Here is a 22207-nt window from a genome sequence, read left to right as displayed (position 1 = left end):
GGGAAATTTGCACGTTACTGCAGCTCAATACAGGAATTATTATTATTACTTGTTTTTAAGTATTGTTATTTCATATTTACTGTTATATGTCTCATGAAGTTAGCCTTTATTGCAATTATTGTCAAAACTTGGTCATTAACTAAACTTTCTCAAAAAAAAATGAAGTATTGTCAGTTTCATGTTTAGGGTGTTTTTATTTTGAAAGGTCAAGCGAAAGTTTCTCCACCGCGCTCGTGCTAACTTCCCGGGGGAAGTTGGGCCGCTTCACAGCTCGAACTCCACAACTAGCCCTCCGAGGCTGGCCCATCGCAGCTCCTCCGCCTGTTTTCCGGGAGTCCCTCCGTCCCCGCTCCCCCCCCCCGGGTCTCTCCGCAGCCCCACGGCGGGAGTGGGTGTGTCGACGCGAGGCAGCGTAGCCTAGTTGCTGCTCGTGCGCACTTTGAAAAAGAGGGAAAAAAAAAGTTGGTGATGAGTTTAGAGTGAGAGCGGCCCGCCTCGGAGCAGGCTAACGGCAGTCCGAGAATGGCAGTTTGGACCAGGGCGGATAAAAATGGTCAGCTGGACCTTCTGCTCCGGGACCGCTGGATCCGAGTGGCCGCCGAGCTCACGCGAGAAACGCTGACTTTAACGGCCGAGGCGGAGGTGACCGGACAGGGGGGCAATCACTGGGACTACCCTCCGGCTGGCCTGCGAAATGGCATGTCGAACGGAAACGACCCGGGAGCGGGTCTGGGGAGCCCTGGCCGCAGTCCGTCGTTGGGTCAAGACCAACTTCAGAACCACGGGGCTCGGGGGCGCAGCAGAAGCCCGTCTCGAGGAGGCGTCAGTCGGGGTCAGTACGATGGCAACTACGGTGGAAACAACGCTGGGAAGTACCCGATTAACGGCACAAACTCTGACTTCGGGAGCCCTGGATCCAGCTACGGCAGTCCAGGGTCAAGCTTCGGGTCGAGGCAGGGCGACTTCCCCGTCAGCCTGGACGGCTCCTCCGAAGCGGTGCGGAAAGTCCGGGTTGTCAAACAGGAGTCTGGCGGCCTGGGGATCAGTATCAAGGGGGGGCGCGAGAACAGGATGCCCATCCTCATCTCCAAGATCTTTCCCGGGCTCGCCGCAGACCAGAGCCGGGCTCTCCGGGTGGGCGACGCGATCCTGTCGGTGAACGGGAACGACCTCCGGGAGGCGACGCACGACATGGCGGTCCAGGCGCTGAAGAAGGCCGGAAAAGAGGTGACGCTGGAGGGTGAGTTGGCCAACGCGAGAGCGGGGATTTGAAAAGGCCGAGATTAGACTCCCGAGGTCTGGTCTGACCACGGTGCGAACCGAACCTTTTATTTAAATTTAATTAATGAATACAAACAAATATTCATCTCAGAGTTGCACATTTAAAGTAAACTTTCAGACAAACGTAAATATATGAAGTTTCAAACCAAACTCAACAAGTTGCCAACTAGAAATTCTGTTCATATCTGCTGATTTATCTGGAGATACTTTAGTCCCTTTTTATTTTTTAAATTTTTTAGTGTTTTTATTTTTAAAATACTGTCGCCCGCCGCCGAAAGTCGAAGGCGGGCGATAGTGTTTCGTTCGCCCGCCTGAGTTCCTGTGTGTTTCCCCCAAATATCTCATGAACCCCTGGACGGATTTTAACGAAACTTTCAGGAACTAATCATTGAATGTGCATCTACAACTAACTGGCTTTCGGAGGCAGCCCGATTCAAAATGGCCGCCACAGCCAACTGAACTTAAAAACTACAAAAATGGCTCCAGTTCAGTCAGTTTTACAAACACTGAGCTAAGATTTGTTGTGGTAGTAGCTGAGACTGATTCCCAACACATACTCTGAGCACTGACAGATGAACGTTGCGCAGTCGACTTTGTCTGTTAGCAAAATATTTCATGAACCACTGTGTGAATCTTGAAGCAATATTTGGCTGATTAAGTAGACCCAATGCAAGATGGCCACCACAGCTAGTCATCATGAGTCAACACAAAAACGGCTATAACTCAGTGAATTTTACAGCTGTGGAGGTAAAATTCGGCGTGGTAGTAGCTGAGTCATTCCCAGCACATGCTCTGAGTGTGACGTCTCGTGATGTCACATGGCGTTATTTTCAAGCTGACCTTGGTCTGAAACTGTGGCGTGAAAGGCGGCGGGCGATATGCATCAGTTGTGGAACATGGCAGTTCTCTCGGCGTGGCGGTAACGTTCCAAACCTGAGACCTGAACAAACGCAGTTCTGTGTTGATCTGTGACCGGGGGGGGCTTAAATCACATCAGCTGAACACAAAGCCGTTGATTAGTGTAAACAGGAACAGAACCACAGATGTGTTCCACATTCCGCTCGGTTCCATCACAGTTCGTAGGCTCGGGTGATTGGTTTGGTTCAGATAAGAGTTTGATGTAAACAGGAACATGTGGCTGTGCCGTCCTCCAGCTAACGTAGGTTCCATAAAATCCAGAAAATGTCAGCATTAGCCTCTGATTGATACCTGTCAGAAAAAGGCAAAAGAGCTGATGAAGAAAAGTTCAGATCCCACATGTCAAACTCAAGGTCCGCGGGCCAGATCCGGCCTTGGCTAACATTTTATCTGGCCCTCCCAAGATAACATTTCAGTTCTATTAGATCCGGTTTGTGACAGATCGAGCCTCCTTCGCTTCTCATTTTAGTTAAAAAAAAAACTTGAGTGAAGCCTTACCTTGAAGCCAAGAAAATTAAGTTTAAACTTTTCAGCAGCTTTTATTTTGACGAAGCAAATGGGATCGATCGAAGGCTCGTTGATAAACTTGCAGCCATGAAAAGACGTCGGGCGTCTGAGTGACGGCGAGTCTGCTTTAATTAGTGTTGTCATTTTCTGTTTTCTTCTTGTTTTAAAGTTAAACGTTAATAGCTGTATGATCAAATTTTAGTTTCTTAGCTGATTTAATGGATTGTGGTCAAATTTATTACAAAAAATAATAATTTAAAAGCTGATGATGGGACGTTAGGCACGAAAAATGAGTCTGTCTTTAAATTTGATCTATTTTTTCTTTGTTCATTAGAATAATGTTTGTTCTAAATTCTGTATATTTTGTCACTGGGAGAAGGTAATTGGAGGAATTTGCAGGAATGCATATCGCCCGCCGGAGTTTTAGACTAAAAGCATCTTGTGATGAGAAATGATTTTTAATCGAACATCATGATGTCTCAGGATGTCATAGGATGTCCCAGGATATCTCAGGATATCTCAGGATATCTCAGGATGTCCCAGGATGTCCCAGGATGTCCCAGGATGTCCCAGGATGTCCCAGGATGTCTCAGGATGTCTCAGGATGTCGAATATAATAGTAGAAGAGAACTACTAAGTGGTGTCGTCTGAGGAAGGCAGATTATTGATGAGGTTTTGTCTCTATGAGACGAGAATGTCTACAGAAGGTTAGGACGTGTGGACATGTCTCCTGAATATCTGCAGCAGGTGTTTGTCTTTAAAACAAGTCAGATGATATTAATTAATCTATACAAGGAAAATGTTTTACAACCTACTGTATGTGGAAAAGAACGGCCTAAATGTGAGTGTAGAACGTTTTAGGCACATAACCAAGCTTGAAAACTAAACGTTGACCAGGAAAGAGTTAATTCTCCACTGAAGTCCTCAATTGAGCTGATTCCAGTTCAATCTTTAGAAAAGTTTTAAAAAGAGTAAATTGTAGGCAGAGGGGCTACAGAACCCTCAGGGTTTGGAAACTTCAGTTTGGTAAAAGCTAAAAGCTGTGTTTAATGGTTTGGAATAAACGTGTGGTGAATACTGATCGATGTGTGACGCAGTTCCTCTGAGGCCTGTTCTGTCCAAGTCAGCGTGATCGGCACTGGGAACATTTCTGCTTCAGTTTAATTTATTAAATTTATTTATTTATTCAGCCTTTTCTCTTGGTTGCGGATGCAAAAGTAGAATCCTTCCAGTTAGAGTTGGACCTTTTTCCTCCGACTGAAACCGTTCCCGGTGACCTTCGATGACCCGTCTGCCGCCGCGGTTCAGGAATCTGTCAGCTGCCTGTCACTGGACCGTTTGTGGATCTCCCACTGCTCTGAGAAGGGAACCGGAACGAGGCTGGAGTTTCCAGAACACCGTGCGAGCACACAGAACACGGACTCCCAGATATTCGGGCAATTAGCTCAGGAGCCCCACATTCCTGACCTCCGCTCACATGTGCTTATTTAGGTCAGGGGTCAACAATCCGGCTCCCAAACGGCAAACTGTCAGTAATTCTGTCAGGAAACGTTCTTTTAGTAATTCAGACACTTAAAGATTTCAGCTCTTTGACTTCTTGTTTTTCACTCGTCTGTCTTCGCTCAGGGACAGCTGGGACTCGTCCTTTCTGAGCACGTTGAATCCTGTGCTGCACATCCTCTAACAACGAACTCATGAGTAATAGATCAGAACTATTATCCTTCTGTCACACACTGGCTCAATAAACCCTGGCTGTGGGACGATATCTAAACGTTTTTTTTGTATTGGCAGTTTTCAGCGCCGCTCATTCAAGGACGTGTGGAAAATAAGACTTTCCAACTGAGGGAAAAGGTCAAGAAGGCCAACTAAAAGCTGGATTTCCTACTTCAGATACAAAACACGGTGCTGGTAGAGCTTTATTTGTTGTAAAGCAGAACAAGCAGAAAAGAGTTTCACTCCCAGACCAGAGGTCCTTGAAAGCAACATGACTTGAAGCTGAATTTGGGCTGAAATAAAAAGATCAGAGCCGAGGCTGCGAAACATCAGTGCTTTATAAAAACATAACAGTTTTCTATGTTAATGGCCTTTACTTTTCACATATAGTTGAAATAAAGCTCATAATTACTTCAAATGCTCCATAAAATGCTCTCATGTGCAGAAATAAAGCATCTTCAGCCTTTTTATTTGTCAGTTTTAACCAAAGTGAGAAACTAAGTTCTTGATTAAATTTTCTGTTTTCTTATTAAAAGTAATTGGAAGGAATTTTTGTCAGAAAGTCTTAAAGGCCAGCCTGTGTGTTCAGATTATTTTATCTTATTAAAAAAAAAGTCAAAATTTTCCAATCGTGTGTTGTCCTAAAACTGAAAACTGGGAGCGTCTATTTCAGCTCCATCCGAGGAACCGAAGCTCCTCAATTCCTCCCAGGATGGACTGGAGTTCTGCTCGCTTCACACTCTTCTCCTCTCCTAACACCTTTAACACTTAGTTTACATTTCTTTACTTGTCCTTTAAGTAGACAGAACCCTTAAAGCTCACATCTAGAGTTTGTTACAGGAAGTCACCAAAAGGGAACATTTTATTTTTTATGTCTTTGACTCAAGGCTGATTTCCAGCCCCGAGACTCTGCAGCCGTTTAGTTGAAGAGAACCTCTGGGAACCAGAGTTTTCTCGGGTCAAGCATAGAACCATCTGAACCCAGTTTGGCTTCATTTGTGTCAACAAAACAGTGATTCTGAACCAGTCAATCTGCAACAGAATGACTGGAAAAGAAAAGAACCAAGATGTTTGCAGTGACTTAACTGAATTGCTGCAGTGTTTTTTTTTTTTAAACTTTCAGCTATCATTTAGCTCCTTTTAGCTTTTGGCTAGTGTTCTGTCTCTTTTAGTTTTAACAGCCCAGTTTCAGCTGCTGCAGAGTCATTGTCTGGCTGGCTGAAGCTCGCTGCAGCAGCTCGTGTGTCTGATTGAGGTCGTCGCTGCTCGGTGGAACGGAGCACAGTCGGAGTCTTTTGTACGAGTAATTGGAGGAATAAAAAAAGCACATACCAGACACAGAGGGCATTGATGAAACCAGGACAGGCCTGCAGAGGAACGCTTCTTTTGATCCGACTGTTCATTCACTGTTGGCTGTCGTCCTCCTGAGGAAGGAGCTGCAGCAGAGCGTGAGTCTGCACAAACTGACCGAGCTGCAGGCATGTCCCTGCGCTTCAGCTGCCAGGACGTTTTAATGACGGTAAAAAAGTTAGAATTAAATGTTTGCATAAACATGGGAAGGTTTGCTTTGTAAGGGTTGTAAAGAAGGCATGATCTCTGCATGTTTTGTGCTTCCTCGTGAGTGTTTTGGTTCTTTGTTTTCCTCATGTGGTCAAATCTGAGGATTTTCAGTGAAGCCTTTAGCATCAGCTCCATAAAGTCCACACATCAGCAGTTTTTTTTGTTGTTACACAACCTTTGATGAGTGGTTGATGGTTGTAGCAGAGCAGGAGGATAAACGTCGAGTCATCCTCTTGTCCCAACTTTTTACTAAAACGATTTCAAATTCCACCTTTCATTCAGCTGATGGTCATCCAGTAATAATTCTGTGCAGATTGTTGAATTTAAGTCCTCTAACGTCGGCACCATTTGGTCTGTTTTTCTGAAGGCTTGTGCATTTTCAGAGTGAAGCTTTAGGATGGACTGAAGCACAACAGGTCATGTGTTTGGATGACCATATTGAAGTGCAGATGAAGAGTCATAAACTGCCTCGACTCAGCTGCAGCTTTTAATGATGGGTTTGTTTTGTGTTTTTCCTGGAAAGACTCCTGGAAGCCATGGGGTCGCTTCAACCACAGACTGCAGCAGTTAGAGAGCAGGTTCACCTGCTGATGTGCCAAACTGAGCAGAACCTTAAGAAAAGAAATCCAACTCTGTGCCCTTTACACTGGACAAGACACTGCTGGATTGTAAAAGCTGGTTCTGTTTTGTTTTTGTTTTGAGCGTTCAACCCGCCGAGGGGGGGGTTATGTCAGAATGTGTCCACGCTGCACAGCTGAACATCAGTTGGTAAACCCCAAATGTGGTTTTTGTTGCAGCACATCTTTTAGAAGAGCGTGTAATTAAATAAATGTGATAAATGTCATGGCGTTACAGAGAAACACACCGAGTGTCTCCTCTCTGCTGGGGTCTATTAAAGGTAAATATTTGAGAGATCTTAATCCAGGCATGTGGCTGATTAGGACTGCAGTTAACTGTGTTTATTAATAAATAATCTGTGGAATTTTGAAATAATTGACTGAACAATTAATCTACTAATGGTTGCAGCTGTGGTCTAGATTTTAATCTTAATCACTCAAATATTTTAGATTTATCTGTAGATAATCACAATTAGGCTGTAAAACTTTTAAAGCATCATAAAAAACTGAAATGTTGAAGAGTTATTTCATGGGACCATCATTTATTTTGGTATTTTTGTTTTTATTTGTTTGTCTTTTATGTGATTAAGAGGAAATAAATGTACATTTTGGGTCTTTTTATTCATTATTTGGAACTTGATGGTCACCACATGAAACTGTTGGTCTTGACTTGGTGTTTTGTTCTTTTAGTCATCTAATAAATGTTAAAGTTTTGTTCTCAAACTGCTAGCAGAAAGATTGCTGGACCTTATGGTTAACATGTTTGTATCGTTTTGAAGGAGGGACCTCAGGAGAACCTGTTCCACACATGTTCTGTCTCTGTTGGATCTACATTCGGACATATTGTTTTCATTAAGGGGGAAAGCAGGAAGAAAAAAAAGTGAAAGAACAAGTGAGATAAAGATGTGATTTTTATCGGAGCTGTGAGAAAATAGGGGAACTGAATGAAAACCAAACGTAGGAACAGTGGAACAAAAGGAACTAAAGAATGAGAGACGACTGAGGGGAAAAAAAAGCATGTGAGTGGAGAACGGCGGGCCAAACCACAGGGGGAATTCTGGGTAGTTTGGGGGGAAAATGGAGGCCAGGGTCTAAGTGAATAACTCTGCTCTGTAAGCTATTATTTCAGCCATACCATAAGATGATTACTTCACGGTCTGTGGTGGAGAGGAGTAGTTTAACGGGTGGCTTTAACCACGGCTAACGCCACAACCAAGTATGTGTCGAGTCAGACCGCCCCCCTCCTCCGTCTCTACCTCTAAACCTTTTTTCTTCTGTCCGTCCTCTCAGCCTGCAGGCAGCTGAGGTATGAAGGGAAGCAGATGAGCCAGCCTTATGGGATGTTGGTTGGCGTCACTGGGGAATCTCTTTCCAAACGCATAGATACACAAACGCCTGGTCCTCTGTGGACAGGCCTAATTACAAGCAGGAGTGGAGCCGATCAAAAGGCCAAGAAGAGCTAATGAGTTCATCTGACAGACAATAAGAGACGCAACACAAAAACACTGATTCTGTCTGCAATGGTGGGAAAGGAATAAATCAGTTCATCTGAGAGACAGACTCTGAGGAGTTATTACTTTTGGCAGCAACAACTGGGGAAATCACGAACATAGGAAAAAAATCTGTAGACATGAAGTCCTTGGACCATCAACACAGAACTCATGGAAAAACTATCCAAATCCAAAATACATTTATCTTCAAAAAGATCCCATATTTTCCCAGACAGCCTTCCTAACTGGTGTCAGTCGTGACCTGCTGGTTCAGATCTGAGCCTCAGTTTGGGGCCTTCCAGTCTCGAATGGTGACTTGGTTTACGGCTTACTGGTCCTGACTTCAGACCGGATGTGGACCTGGTTGGTCTTGACTTTGGCCTCAGTGTAAAACCGACAGCACAACAGGGTTTAAAGGAGACAAGTTCCCATGATGATGATGATGATGATGATGAACTTCTCTGAATACATCAAAGCCTGAAACTGTTTTCAGGCTTTTCATTTGGACCCAACAGAAAAGAAAGGAAACTGAATAAAAGCAGATGGTCCTTTTTTTCTGCCAACAAATTACACAGCAGAACTGTCACAAACTTGACAGCATCAAGGCAGGAAGATAATTACAGTTTACACAAGGAGAACGGTTCAAGTCCACGTTCTGCTTTCCATTCTTCTCAGTGTCACAGACTGCAATGGGACCATTAATTAAAAGGAAATTGAGCTTTTTTCCTTCTTTCAGTTCATGTTCTGTACAATATGTTTGTTTCATTTGGATGTTTTTAAACTTTATAATAAGGAAAATGTTAGAAAGCATAAATTCTGAAGAATACTTAAGAGTCAACAGCTGTTTTTACATAAAAAACAGAAACGAAATATAAAGAGAAACATTATCATTTTGTTTGTGTCATCAAAGAAGTTGTTCAGTAAATATTTGCTAAAACAGAAAGTTATTTATCATTCAGCTCAGACAACCAGAGTGGAATTAGATTGTGGTTTTCTGTGTGTGAAAATCTTGTGAGACCATAAATGGGCCTCGGGCCTCAGCTGATCATCTCTGCTTCAGATCAGATTATTAATCTGAGAGCAGGGCTTTGCTGTGGAGACACCCCCCCCCCGACCCTCACACACAAACACAGTCATTCAGGAATGCTCTCACACTCACTTACTTTCTCCAAACCGCTTGCGTTTGCAGAAACGCCCCCGGTTCTTGTCGGTGTGGGCGGCGTGGTTAGGATGGCTGACCTTGGCTGGTTTCCGCAGCAGAACTTCCCGCCCAGCTCTCTGACTCTGAGTCATGTATGAAGTATCGAAGACGGTGCAGCCTCCTCTGATTGATCGTGAACAAACATCACTGTAGTGGTCGCTGCACGTTTCACTCTGCTGCTCCTCAGATAACAGACGGACTCACGCTCACCCGCCACTTTATCACGTACGACTTGCTGAGACTGACTTGGACCCTTTTTGTCTTCAGAACTGCCTTCGTTCCTCATGACGTAGATTCACCAAGGTGTTAGAAACCATCCTCAGGGGTTTGGTCCAGCATCATGCTGCCTCTGCAGATTTCTCAGCTGTCCATCATGTCACATCTGGGACCATCAGAGTCCAGCGAATCGAGACTCATCAGACCAAGATGTTTCTCTAATCTTTTATTGTCCAGTTCTGGTGTTCAGTGTGAACTGTAGCCTCAGTTCCTGTTTTAGATGACAGGAGCGGTGCCCGTTGTGGTCTTCTGCTGCTCTGAGGTTCCACATCAACAGAGCATTTCTGCTCACTGGATATTTTCTTCTTTTTGGACCATTCTCTGTAAACCCCACAGATGGTTTGGAGTGAAAATCCCAGCAGATCAGCAGTTTCTGAAACGCTCAGACCAGCTCCTCTGGCACCAACAGCCCTGCCACGTTCAAAGTCACTTAAATCCCCTTTCTGCCTCCATCCTGATGCTCAGTTTGATCTTCAGCAGATCATCTTCACCACATCTACACACCCAAAGGCACTGGGCTGCTGCTGTGATTGGCTGATTAGCAGATTTGTGTTTACAAGCAGCTGAACAGGTGGACCTCATACAGTGGCCAGTTACTTTTCTTTTTTTTAATGATATAGTTTGTGCATTGTCTGCAGTTGTTTGTCAGTATTTCTCTGTAGCAGCTGGATGCTGATTACTGTTTGGGATTGAGCTCCAATCATCTTTACACAAAGATGACGACGTCAGCAGGTCAAACGTTTCCCCTCTCGCTGATAAATACACATTACTGCGTTGAATAAAACCCTTGTGGGCCACGAAACAACCACAGTTATTTGTGAAAAAACACTTAAATAATTTTTGACATGTCAGATTACTCAGACTCTGTCAAGATTTTAGTTTTATATCTCAAATTATTTCCTGTCCGGTCTCACGTGTGGTGAATGTTGAGTTCATTTCCTCCATCACTGCTGGAAGAAAGTCTTCAGAGAAAAGGCAGTAAATACTGACTACAGTAAAAACAGATTTATGCAGCCATCAGTGTTAATGTGCCTCTTGCCAGAAAAGAGCTTTAGACCTTTTAATAAACAGTTTGAATTATTTATTTAGGCTTAAGTGTTTCACCAATTCTGAGTTAGTTTTAGCTTCATCTCAGTCATCATCTCATCACTTTTTACCTTTTCCAACTTGTGTAAACGACCTTTTTTAGCTCTTTCAACCATGTATTGACTAATATGAGCTGCTTACTTTTATATTCCTCTTATTGCATTTATTATTCTTTTTTTCAGTTAAACTCTTTTGCTTTAGATAATGAATAAATAAAACTTTCCCCTTTGTGCAAAAGGTACCCCTGGTCAGAAATCTCTCTCTCGTGCACGCATATTTTCACAAAACTAACATCTCAGTCTCCATTCAAGGATGACCTCATCTGCCGAGAGTCTCGTGTCAGGTTTCATACGGAGCAGACGGGCTCATTGTCCAACTCAAACACAAACCCAGAAACTCCTTTTTCCCCTGACTTTCACCGTCCTCAGAAGCCGAACAGAAGACTGCAGCAGAAGGAAACAATGAGGAGATAAAATGTTCACGCATGGGAGGGAGAAAAGTGAAGAAAAATCCATGAGGCCACTGTGGGGACGAGAGGCCGCAGGACCAAATTTGGAAAGTGAATTTATCCCATCAGAACCAAAGGGCCTGTTTTATTTTACAACCAGCCAAGCAGCTGAGCTCACCTCTGGACGAGCCAAGATGGTTTCACGCTTTTAAGACTTACCTAAAACATGCAAAGAACTGTTAAGCCTCAGTATCTCGATTGGAAACCGTTCTGTGAGGCCTTCAGGTGTGTTTAAGACTTTATTTAACACCACATATAGTGTTGAGCCTGTAGCATCTTGTATCCTTATTGGGTGGAGACTCACAGCTGGGCAAACTAAATCTGAAGGGATCTAGCTGCTGCTTTGCCTTGGTTTAAGGTACTTGTTGCCTTATTCTAATAAACCTCAGCAGATTAGTGTTCAGTCTGTTATGAACCTAAAACAGAGAGTAGCCAGACTTCCTTTTGGATTCTGAAGATGTTTCACTTTTATTCTGAGGAACTTTCTTGATCCGAGGCTGAAAGTTTGCACAAAAGATTAGCTTCAGATTAAGAACCAAAATAAACCAAAGTCTGTAAATATGTTGCTGATTGTATTAAAGGTTTTCCTTTAAGAGAAAAGCTTCTAAAACGTTAATGATGTGCCTGCCTTACCCAGGCTGAGCACCGACAGGACAGATCTACTTTCCTCTGATCTCCGTCCTCCTGTGTCCACAGTGAAGTACATCCGTGAGGTGTCCCCACTCTTCAAGAAGCCGACCCTGGTGGCCGACCTGCCGTGGGACGGCGTTCGCCCGCAGTCACCCAGCTACAGCGGCAGCGACGACTCGGGTTCGCCCAAACACGGCGGCTCGTCCTCGGCCACCAAAGACAGGAAGGTCATCAGCCTGAAGATGTGCTTCATCAGCAGGAACCTCACCATGCCCGATCTGGAGAACAGGTCTGACTTTAGGCTGTGTGTGTCTGACATACCTGAGTGTGTGGGCGTTTAGGTGTGGTGTACTTCCTGTTCATTAGGTTGGAATGTTTGTTTAATGAGACATTAGGAGCAGGACAGAAAGCCTCCGGTCTGTATGGCGATAAGAAAAGGGAAGATTAAACTCTGGATGAGCCTCTTGAAGCCGTTTTTTTGTGCATCTTTTCTCTCCCTGCAGATCACTTTGAACTCTTTATCTCTCCCCACTGAAAGCTGAAAGTCGGGGCGATAATGTTTTTTATCCATGTTCGTTTGTCCGTTTTCAAAATATCTCACAAAATGCTGGACAAATTTATTCAAACTAGCAGAAAATAATTGTTGGATGTTCATCTACAGCTGATTAACGTTTGGAGGCAACCAGATTCAAAATGGCTGCTGCAGCCATTGACCTTACGTCAGTTTTACTCTGATGTGGCGGTAGCTGAGAGTCATTCACAACCTGTACTCTGAGGGCGACATTTAGCAAAATCATGAGATCTGAAACTTTTTTTTAAAGTTTGACGAAGACGGCTGAAACTTAAAGGATCTTAGTTTAAAACTCTGGCGGGTGATATGCATTCCTTCAGAGAACGTTAGGCCTTTAAGGGTTGTTTTGTGTTTTTTCCTGAAACTTAGTTGGTTTTTAGCTTGAAATGACAAGATATTTTGGTTTTAGTTCCTGAAACCTATTCAAGTTTTTAAAGAGAATTTAGCAATAGAAAAAATAGAAAGTTCAGCAGTTTTTATTTCTCTGTCAGTCTTTGAGACAGATCAGAAAAACCAAAGTGTAGATGCTGATCAGAAGCTCCTGTCAGTGGGAGTCGTGTTAAAACTTGTTGTGCAGCGAGGAGTGGGAGAAACTTATTGTGGGCCTTTATGACTCATCGGATCAGTCTGAAGCTCAGTATTTATAGATGGATCTATATATAGATACAGTAAATATGCTGTTACTTCAAACAACACGCAAGAATGCAGCAAAAACCTGAAGAAGCAGTAAAATGTAAAACTTTATTCTACATGAAGGTTTGAGGATCTTTTCTGTGTAACTTGTTGAAAACGAATCTATTTCTGAAATAAACAGTGTGACTTGTTTCTGCTGTATTTGTCCCAGTTTCCCTCACGCTGTCCTCAGTAATCCCCATCCTTCTGCTCCCTGCAGACTGCTGGAGCTGCACTCCCCGGACGGCCAGCACACGGTGGTTCTGCGCTGCAAAGACGGGCCGAGCGCCAACTCCTGGTTCACCGCCGTGCACACTAACATAGCCGCGCTGCTGCCGCAAACCCTGGCGCACGTCAACGCCTACCTGGGGGCTTCGTCTGCAGCGTCCACACACCCCCACCTCAAACACATCGGCTGGCTGGCTGAACAGGTAGGCTGTCCTGGGAATACTCCACCTTCAATCTGGGGATTTTTCTTTTTACTGCCGGCTCTTCAGATGTCAGGAGTCTGTTCCTGGTTTAACGAACAAACAGGAAAGTTGTTTAACTGACAGAAAATCTTCATAACGTTATTTTCTGAGTTAAGTTTATTATAAAAATGAAGTTTCTTCTGGTTTAATTGTGTAAAAGTTTAATAAAAGATGCACTTTTTGCAAGTGATAAAAAATTAAAACTCTATTTGCGTCTAAAGTTTCCCTGCAGCAACTAAACTGAATTCATTATTTTCTTCAGTGTTTGAAAAATGACAGATAAATAATCCAGTGAAACTGCAAACAGCCCGTCAGAAAGGGTTTAAAGTGTTTACATGTTTCCATCACACAACAACAACAACAACACTCTGGTTGTTACAGAGATATAATAAGTGGGCTTTTCATGGCTAATAATCATTTAATATTTGATATGAAATATTTTATATCACCTTCATTTGTTTCTCTGTTCCTGGAGCTGTGAGAAGAGAATTAAGTTGTTTTATGTTTATGTAATCCTTCAAAGAACACCAAGTTTTAAATTTATTGATGCAAATACAGTATAAGAGCTCATCAGTTCTAAGGTAGGATGTAAATACAGCTTTCAAATGTTTCAGTGTATTTTTAAATTTGCTCACGTCCCTTTAGTATTATAGGAGTTCAGTACAAACTGATATATTTCTACTTCAGCTGCTTGTTTCTTTAACAGGAATGCCGTGTGTGTTTTTTTTTCTCGTGCGTCAGTGAACCCACAGGCTGGCAGCAGCAGCACACAGGAAGAGCTCGCTCTCTTAGATTAGCTTCAAACGTTCCCGCTGCATCAGGACGAGTCTCGATTCCTCCGCAGGAACGAGGCTCACGTTCGGCTCGCTCAGACCTGCGTGGAAGGTTTGAATCTCTGTTGACCTTGGCTGGACTCAGACAGGAAGCGCAGATGGAAGTTTCCGTTGCGTCGCGTTACTTCCTTCGACGGCCCACCTGCTCGCAGCAGGCGCTTCATCATCAAAGCGTTGCTTTTTACTCTGATGTTCCGGTTTCCTTCACATGACTCAGAAATACTCCAAAGTTTTTTGTTTTTTTTTAACCTCAAAATGAAGGTCAGATTGTGAGTGTGTGGGCTGTGAAAGTCCTCTGTCAGCACAGTTAGCAGATACAGCCTGAGGCGTCTCTCTTTCAGGGCTCAGACTAAAATCTAACTGAAAACGCAAAAGTTAGACACTTTATTTATTTTAGAAAAAATCACAAACAGTTTAAAATGTGGCAGCTGTGGCTGACAGAAGGGGGGTCATGCTGTAAAATCCAGGGTTGCTGGTTTAATTTAGTCCTGTTGCTCTGTGTGTGAGAAGATGCACATATCAGTATCTGATACTTTTCCACATGTTTGCACCCAAATAACCAAAGTAAACCCTTTTTTAAGACGTCGGGTTCTTCTGGAAACGTTCCTGGTTCCGTGCGTTCATCAGCACTGATGTTCTGTGTTCAGATCCAGCTGGAGGGCGGACGGCAGCAGTACAGGCCCGTCGTCATGGCGCTAACAGAGAAAGACATCCTTCTGTTCGAGTCGGTGCCGTGGAGCAGAGAGTCCTGGTCCACGCCTCTGCTCACACACCCGGTGCTCGCCACCAGGTAACGCCTTTAAAACCTTCAGGATTCAGGTGGTTTTTATTCTATTTATCTGCTAAATATAAACAGGTCAGTGTCATGTTTTTGTTTATTTCATTTAAATTTAAAAAAACAAACCCATCCATGTGTTCTGGAGGCTTTATAAGATTTTGTTTTTTGGCAGCTTGTTAGAAAAGTCCCAGTTTAAATTGTCCCAGATCACAGAAATATGTCTGTTTTAAGGTACAGATGTCTGTTTGATTAAAACGCCTCCGAATTACAAGTTTTGTGAGTCAGCTGTGAATTCTGCACGTTGGTCTGAATATTCAGCCGACAGCTTCTCAGTTTAGTTAACAGTGAGCGGTGCTGTCCTGGAAGCTTTCAGCTCCTCTTCATAAAGTACAGAAAACTCCTCGCTGCATGTTTTTATTCTGAAGCTTGTAAAAGAAATGCTGAACTCATTTTTATCATTCTGTCAGACTGAACAGGAAAGTGTCGCCTCCTGTGGTGTTTGGACGGGTCGATTACTGAGCCCGGCTCGGTGCGCACGTTTAAATAAGTTTCATGAGCGACTTCAGAGTCTTCAGACCTCATTTACTGACAAATACTTCCGGGGAAAGAGAAGAAGGAAACTTTTATTTCTCACAGCTCTTCGGAGCCATTTGAGGAAGGAGATTAAACTAAAATCATACAAACATCTGTGTTTGTCATGGACGCTGAGCCTCAGGCAGGACTGTAGATCGTTTTATTTCTCAGTCAGAAAACCATGAACTGCAAACAGTTTGATAAGAATTTCAACAGAATGACAGAAACATCAGCTGGTGAGTGGAGCCCGGAGGAAGGAAGTACGTAGTGATGGTGGATGATCTGTTTAAGTTAGGAAAAGAGAAACGATCCCAGGGAATATTTACGGATCTGTTCCAGCATTCCTTCATCCGTCCTCTGTCCTCCGTCTCGCTGCAGGCTGGTTCACTCTGGAAGCGCTCAGGGTTCTCCATCCCAGGGTTCGGACCTGGTGTTCGCCACCCGGACCGGCACCGGGCGGGGCGTGGAGTCCCACGTCTTCAGGGTGGAGACTCACTGGGACCTGTCCACATGGACCCGAGCGCTGGTGCAGGGCGTGCACGCTGCCGCCGAGCTCATCAAAGAAGTCTCCATCGGTGAGTGATGCCACGGAAACGGACCCGGAGGAGGGTTTCAGGCTTCAGGTGTTTTTAAGAAAATCTGAACAGACATCATCTTCATGAGCCGGTGATTAGTTTTAAAAAGCAGCAGATTTCTGTCCAAACAAACTGAGTCAAGTTAAGGTTTTTGGGACCGAGAGATCGAGAGACCAGCGAGGCGTGCGGCTAATATTTGAAATGAACACCTTACATTGTGGAATATTGTGTTCCCCGCCTCATGTTTGCGATATAATCTGATCACAGATCCTGAACGTTTCAGCTGTCAACCCCCAAAATATCAGTCGACCCAAACCATCAGTGGTTGAAGGATAACCGTCTTTAAACCAGTTAAATAAGGTCATAATGACAACAAACAGCTTTAACAACCATTTATACAATTATGCATTTCTGATGAGTTTTTATCTTTTTAAATAAGTTCTTTTGAATCATTTTTAAATCCAATTTGTTAAAAGTCCTGACCCAATAATCTGATCTACTGATAATGAAAATATGAATATGAATGAATCAGATTTTTAGTAATTATTATTGAGCAGGAGTGGTTTTTAAACCCTGGACACTGGTTGAAGACGTCCGCAGCGACTCTGGGACGATTTGGAAAGAAGATTTGACGCTGTTCAAAAACTGGAGGCCGACAGTGAAAAAGGACCTGAAGCTGAAATCCTTCAAGCTGCTCTGAGATCTGCACCTCAGGAGATTCTAGTTTAGCCAGGACAGGAACGCTGATTCTAACAGAAGGAACTCGTAAACAAACGCGTTTAATCCCACACAGGGAGAGTGTCCGTCCTGAAGGAAAACCGTTACCCCACCGTATCGATCTGTGCCACGGTTGGTGTTTACAGACTGCCTCTTTGGAAGCCTTCAGAGCAGCTGCAGAATTAAACAAACCTCAGAGAAGCACAGAGTCGACTGCAGCGTTTCCTTTCAGGCCCCGTGAGCCGACATTCAGCTCCATGTGCTGCTGTTACTCTGTGTGGAGACGAGTCTGTCAGCAGCCGCGTGGTGTCAACAAACCTGCACTCAGAGGATGTGGCTTCACCTTTCTGTGTGGCTTTAAGGTGATCGTCGAATGAAACAGAGTTGTCTGGGGGTGGTAAATGCTCGAAAACAACAAAACAACAGTCAACAGATTAATTATTAGTTTTATTTCTGAAAGCAAACACGACAGAATGTTTCTGTTTGAAGCTGTAACCGTCAGAGAGGTCCGATCCGTTCTACGACATGAAATGGTGCCGTTTGAAAGAGTTTACAAAAATACTGAATGAGGGTACGCACTCAGTGTAAACAAACCACTTAGAAGCTGATTAACCTGCCTTCAGCTGTTTCCTTCAGGAAACAAACATCTTTTATTTATTTACATCTGGTCACAAATCTGCAGATTTTGTTTTACTTTTGTTTTCATTTTGTTCTTACTTTTCAAAAAGTACCTTGAACATTTGTGAGGATTTTTCAGTTGAGCCGTCAGTTTTTATTATCAGTGTTAGTTTGGTTGTGTTAGCAGGCTTGAGTTGGATGTTTAAGTTCCTCTTTTATTCATTTATTTCAGCTTTTCTTTCCCCTGTTATCTGTATATCACTCTCAGCTCTTTAGATTGTTTGTTTTATTATTATTTTTACCTTTTTAAACTCTGTCCTGATCAAACCTCATTAAGTATTTAGAAACAAACTTCTGATATGTTCTGTAAGATTAGGTAAAAAGTCGGATTAGGAGAGTTAAAATGATGACTCTTATAAGTTTCGACCCCCCCTCTGTCAGGCTGCACGTTGAACAGGCAGGATGTTCGGCTGATGCTGCACTACGAGAACGGCTTCACCGTGACGAGGGAGCCGGTCGACCAATCCGGGGGAGCCGTGCTCTTCAGGTACCCCTACAACAAGCTCAAAATGTCCGCCGACGACGGAATACGGAACCTTTACCTGGACTTCGGCGGTCCAGAGGGAGAAATGGTGAGTAGTTAAAAAAAAAAAAAAACAACCTCCTCGGCCGACAGAAACAGTTTAATGACATCAATGAAAGCAGCATTTCTTAAAGGAATGCATATCACCCACCACCTTAATGTCAAAGACTTAATCTGTTAGCTCTCAGAGTTCGTGTCGGGGGTGACTCAGCCACCACCACTCTAAATTATAGCTCAATATCTGTAAAAATGCCCGAGTTACTCCAGGTTTCTACTGTGCATAAAGGAACTACAAATAAACTCAACAGGTCAGGAACAGATTACTAAAATAGTTTGATCTGTCTGTTTCTTTTCTTTCCTGTTGTGTCCCTCCTTCCCTCCGTCCTTCCCTCCATCCTGCAGGTGTTCGACCTCCACTCGGGTCCAAAGCCGGTGGTGTTCGTCCTCCACTCCTTCCTCTCAGCCAAGCTCGCCCGCATGGGCCTTCTGACGTGAAGCGACGAGCAACAGCAACAAAAAACAAAAGGATTTCTTTCACAGTTTATCACAATTTAGCCACTTTCCCCAAATCCCAGCTGCGGGAAGGCCTGAGGCGGCGGGGCGGGGGCGGGGTGAGGAGTGTGACGCGCGACTCGTTTCGCTTATTGTCTCAGAAATGTGCCTTCCGGCTTCCCCTCAGCCTCCGCGGCCTTCTGTACTGCGAGCTGAGGCCAAAGGGAGCGCCACTTAGCTTCAAGTCCTGGAGGTTAAGAAGACTTTTTTTTTTTTTCAACGAGCAAAAAAACGGAACAAACATTCCACAGAATAATGTTTTAAACTTCACGTGCGGACAGGTGAGATGCAGAGATGATGAAGGTGTCACGAAACCTTTTTCTCTCTGAGCAGAGTGTTGAAAGACGAGTGTTTTTAGATAACAGAGTTAAACGGTTACTGCTCCTCTCTGCCTATCATTCCATAACAGCCTTCCAACGTCCTCCGGGCTTTTTTTTGTTTTTACGGTGTTTGTTTCCTGTGTGAGGAAGACTCTGATTTAGAGTCGGAGATGGTGGAAGGAGGAAGGAACGGCTCAGCTGCGTCTCTTCAGACTGTTAACTTCAGTTATCCCAAACTACTGTCAGTAATCAGGATCACCACCTGTGCCTTGTTACGTAACGAGTGACAAACTCTCTACGATGTTTTCTAGTTTCTTTCATATATTAGGAGGTTTAAAGCTTTGAACGTGCACATGCAATAGTATTACTCAAAAACCATGTTACTGTGTATTTTTAGGTGTATATCTCCTGCTAGCATGACTTCCTGACATTGAAATGTAATTCTTCTTTGTTTCTCTTTATCTCTGCACTTCTACATGTTTTCCATCCGTCCGTCCACGGCCCGTCACGAGACAGGGCCACAAAAACAGCTTCACACCCAACTTCATTTCAGTTACATTTTACTTTCAGGTTGACAGAATCCTAAACTTTTCTTTACGATTCATTTGAAGCCCCCAGGTGTAACCGTGCACTGCAGTATTTCCCCCAGAACTGGTGCAGATCGGATTATTTTAAGCAAGAAAATTCAATAATGCAGAATGTAACTGTAATGTAATTAGTACATTTTCATAAAATCTGATTAAACTGTTCAAGCTTGGACGTCTGAACAGGATTAGATTTAGGCGTCAGATATTTATATTTGACATAAATTGTTCTTAAAGTTTGAGCCTTGAACCTCATCTTACTGTCTTTAAACCTTCTTGTGAAGAAAACATGAAAATTCCCCAACATCCGGCTGTTAACAACCCTAAGAAATCAAAAATGACAAAACCGTTTTTAAAAGGTCTAAACTATAAGTTTACATATTTTACAAGTTCAAATAAATCAGTGTTGCTGTTACTCGTTAAAAAAAGATAAACTCTTAACACACGGAACGTAGTTTGAAGATTAACCGCAAAGTTTTTTCTTTTTCAGCTTTTTTTGTTTATTTAAAATAATGGGTTATATTTTAACTGTTACGTATGCACTTAATTATTATTATTTTTATAATAAAGTGCTTTAAACAAAAGTTCCTACTGTCATAGACTAAACTAGGCTGGTTAGCATTTACTCAAGCTGACTAGCCTAGCTTAAGCTAACTAAGCTAGTTAGCTTAAGCTAGGCTTGTTAGCATCTAGCAAGCATGATTATTTTAGGTAGGATTCAGCTTTTGTTTCCATCTTATGATTTGTAACAATTTAATTTATAAGGATGTTGGAGAATCAAAAGTGAAAATATCAATAAATGCAATTCTTAAATGCCCTTTTGGGACGATGAAGTCCTGAGTACACTCAATTACTATATGCAAAAGTGTCATTAAATGTGTTATAATATTTCTAAAAGTAATACAATTTTAGAAAACATGTTTAAATTGTTTATTTTAAAACAGAAAACCACATTTCTAATCTAAAAACTAAAGTATAATTCAGTAGAAGATAAATATTAACTCTGAGAAATGCAAAAATGGGACAATGTTTTAAAATAGTTGCCAACTTTAAGCCTAAATTTAGCCTATTTAAAGGTTCTTTCATATTTTGATGTATTTTTCTAAAACAAGTTTTGGTTCTCAGAAGTTTATTTAATCTCTAAATCGTGAAAGCTCCACATACTGATGAAGACAGTAAGGTTTGAAACAAAACAAATGACTAATATTTGATAAATGACCTTTTTACAGATAATTTGGAAGTATTTGAATCTCTTTACTGCAGTAAATTAATTACAGCCCTTTGTTTTAATTTGATCTGCGTGTAAGAAGCTCATCATCATCATCTTCATCTTCGGCTGGTTGATGTAAAGTTGCTCCTCTGCCTCAGACAACATAAAACAGGATGACCATTCCTGCCTGAATTACCATTTTTCTGTTTTTAAACTTGATTTCTGTCTAAAAACTCAAACTAACTGAAGTGAAAGTGAAACACGGCGTCGTGTAGTTCTTCTTTAAGGACTTCTGCTTTAAAAGAAGTCTGTAAAGAGCTGAAGTAGACTTTACTTCCCTTTTAAAGCATCACGTGTGTGTGGCGTTTCAGATATTGTCAGCTCAATATAATTTTAGTTCCTGTTACATTGGAAGCGAAGTTGAAGCGTTTTTGTGAAGCTTGTGATCTTCTGAACGAGCATCAGGCCGTCCCTTTTTGTTTTCAGTGCACTAACCTGTCAGGCCCCCTCGAACCTGTGAATGTCCACCTCCACTCTTCTTCTGCAGTCATGGCTCTGTTGTCTATGCAAATTAATGCTTCAAAGAAGTTTCTTTTTGTTTGTTTTTTTTAACCAAAGGTATTATTTTTGGCAGCTTGCGTCCTATACAATCACAAAACTGAAATCCACGAGAGGATAAAGTGCTGCTGCAACAACTCGTCATATGCAAAGTATTTTAGATTCCTTACAAGAACCAGTATACAATGTGTAATAGTTATGTAGTTATCTATAATGTAAATACCTACCAATAAACCTGTTGATTACATAAGGCTCTCTGATGTCTTTTTTGTGATTTTAATGTACCTTAAAACATTACAGCATCAAATCTGTGTTTTCAATGTTTTATTTAAGGCAAATTGTTTAGTCTCTACGCATTATTTTAGAAAATGTAAACCTTCAGTTTAAATGTTTTAGGTAACAAATTTAACTGAATATTTGCCTCATAAATAGTTTAAACAGCATGTACAGTAATAGTTGATCTCTTGAGTTTATGAGCCATGTGTGTTTAAATGACTCATCATCTTGTTATATAATTAATTATCCTAAGCTTTTCTGTATCTGTGTGCTGCTGTTACAATGATTATAACTATGCTGGTGTAGGTCCTCAGTCATGCAGGACAGAAAATCCCTCTAACCCCCTAAAAACTAAAACAAAACAAAACTGGACTTATATTCTGTAGTTTTACTCAATCGAAGTCTAGTTGTTTTGATTTTTTTTTTTATTATTTTTTGTTTAGTTTTGGTTGTAGTGATCGTTTTTGCCGCTAGGTGGCGGTAGCTAAAATACATGCAACACCATTCAATTGACTCGACGGCAAGTTGGG

General features: G+C 42.5%; 1 protein-coding gene across 1 annotated transcript; it reads left to right on the top strand.

The window, feature by feature from the left end:
- Positions 1-313: 313 nt before the first annotated feature.
- On the top strand, positions 314-21648 carry sntb2 (syntrophin, beta 2). Its single transcript, XM_017434218.3, has 7 exons — positions 314-1240; positions 11854-12076; positions 13251-13461; positions 14981-15123; positions 16063-16259; positions 18036-18226; positions 18580-21648. The coding sequence occupies exons 1-7, from the start codon at positions 523-525 to the stop codon at positions 18670-18672; spliced, it is 1776 nt and encodes a 591-aa protein (XP_017289707.1). The 5' UTR covers positions 314-522; the 3' UTR covers positions 18673-21648.
- The last annotated feature ends 559 nt before the right edge of the window (positions 21649-22207 follow it).

This window comes from Kryptolebias marmoratus, linkage group LG11 (genome assembly GCF_001649575.2).
Source record: "Kryptolebias marmoratus isolate JLee-2015 linkage group LG11, ASM164957v2, whole genome shotgun sequence".
Classification (NCBI taxonomy): Eukaryota; Metazoa; Chordata; class Actinopteri; order Cyprinodontiformes; family Rivulidae; genus Kryptolebias; species Kryptolebias marmoratus.
This window is presented reverse-complemented; position numbering and strand designations above follow the sequence as displayed.

Bases quoted from the DNA above. Each gene is read 5' to 3' on its own strand.
- sntb2 (XM_017434218.3), top strand. From the start codon at position 523: ATGGCAGTTTGGACCAGGGCGGATAAAAATGGTCAGCTGGACCTTCTG. The intron at 1,241-11,853 runs GTGAGTTGGCCA...CTGTGTCCACAG, and splicing joins AAAAGAGGTGACGCTGGAGG to TGAAGTACATCCGTGAGGTG. The intron at 18,227-18,579 runs GTGAGTAGTTAA...TCCATCCTGCAG, and splicing joins GCGGTCCAGAGGGAGAAATG to GTGTTCGACCTCCACTCGGG.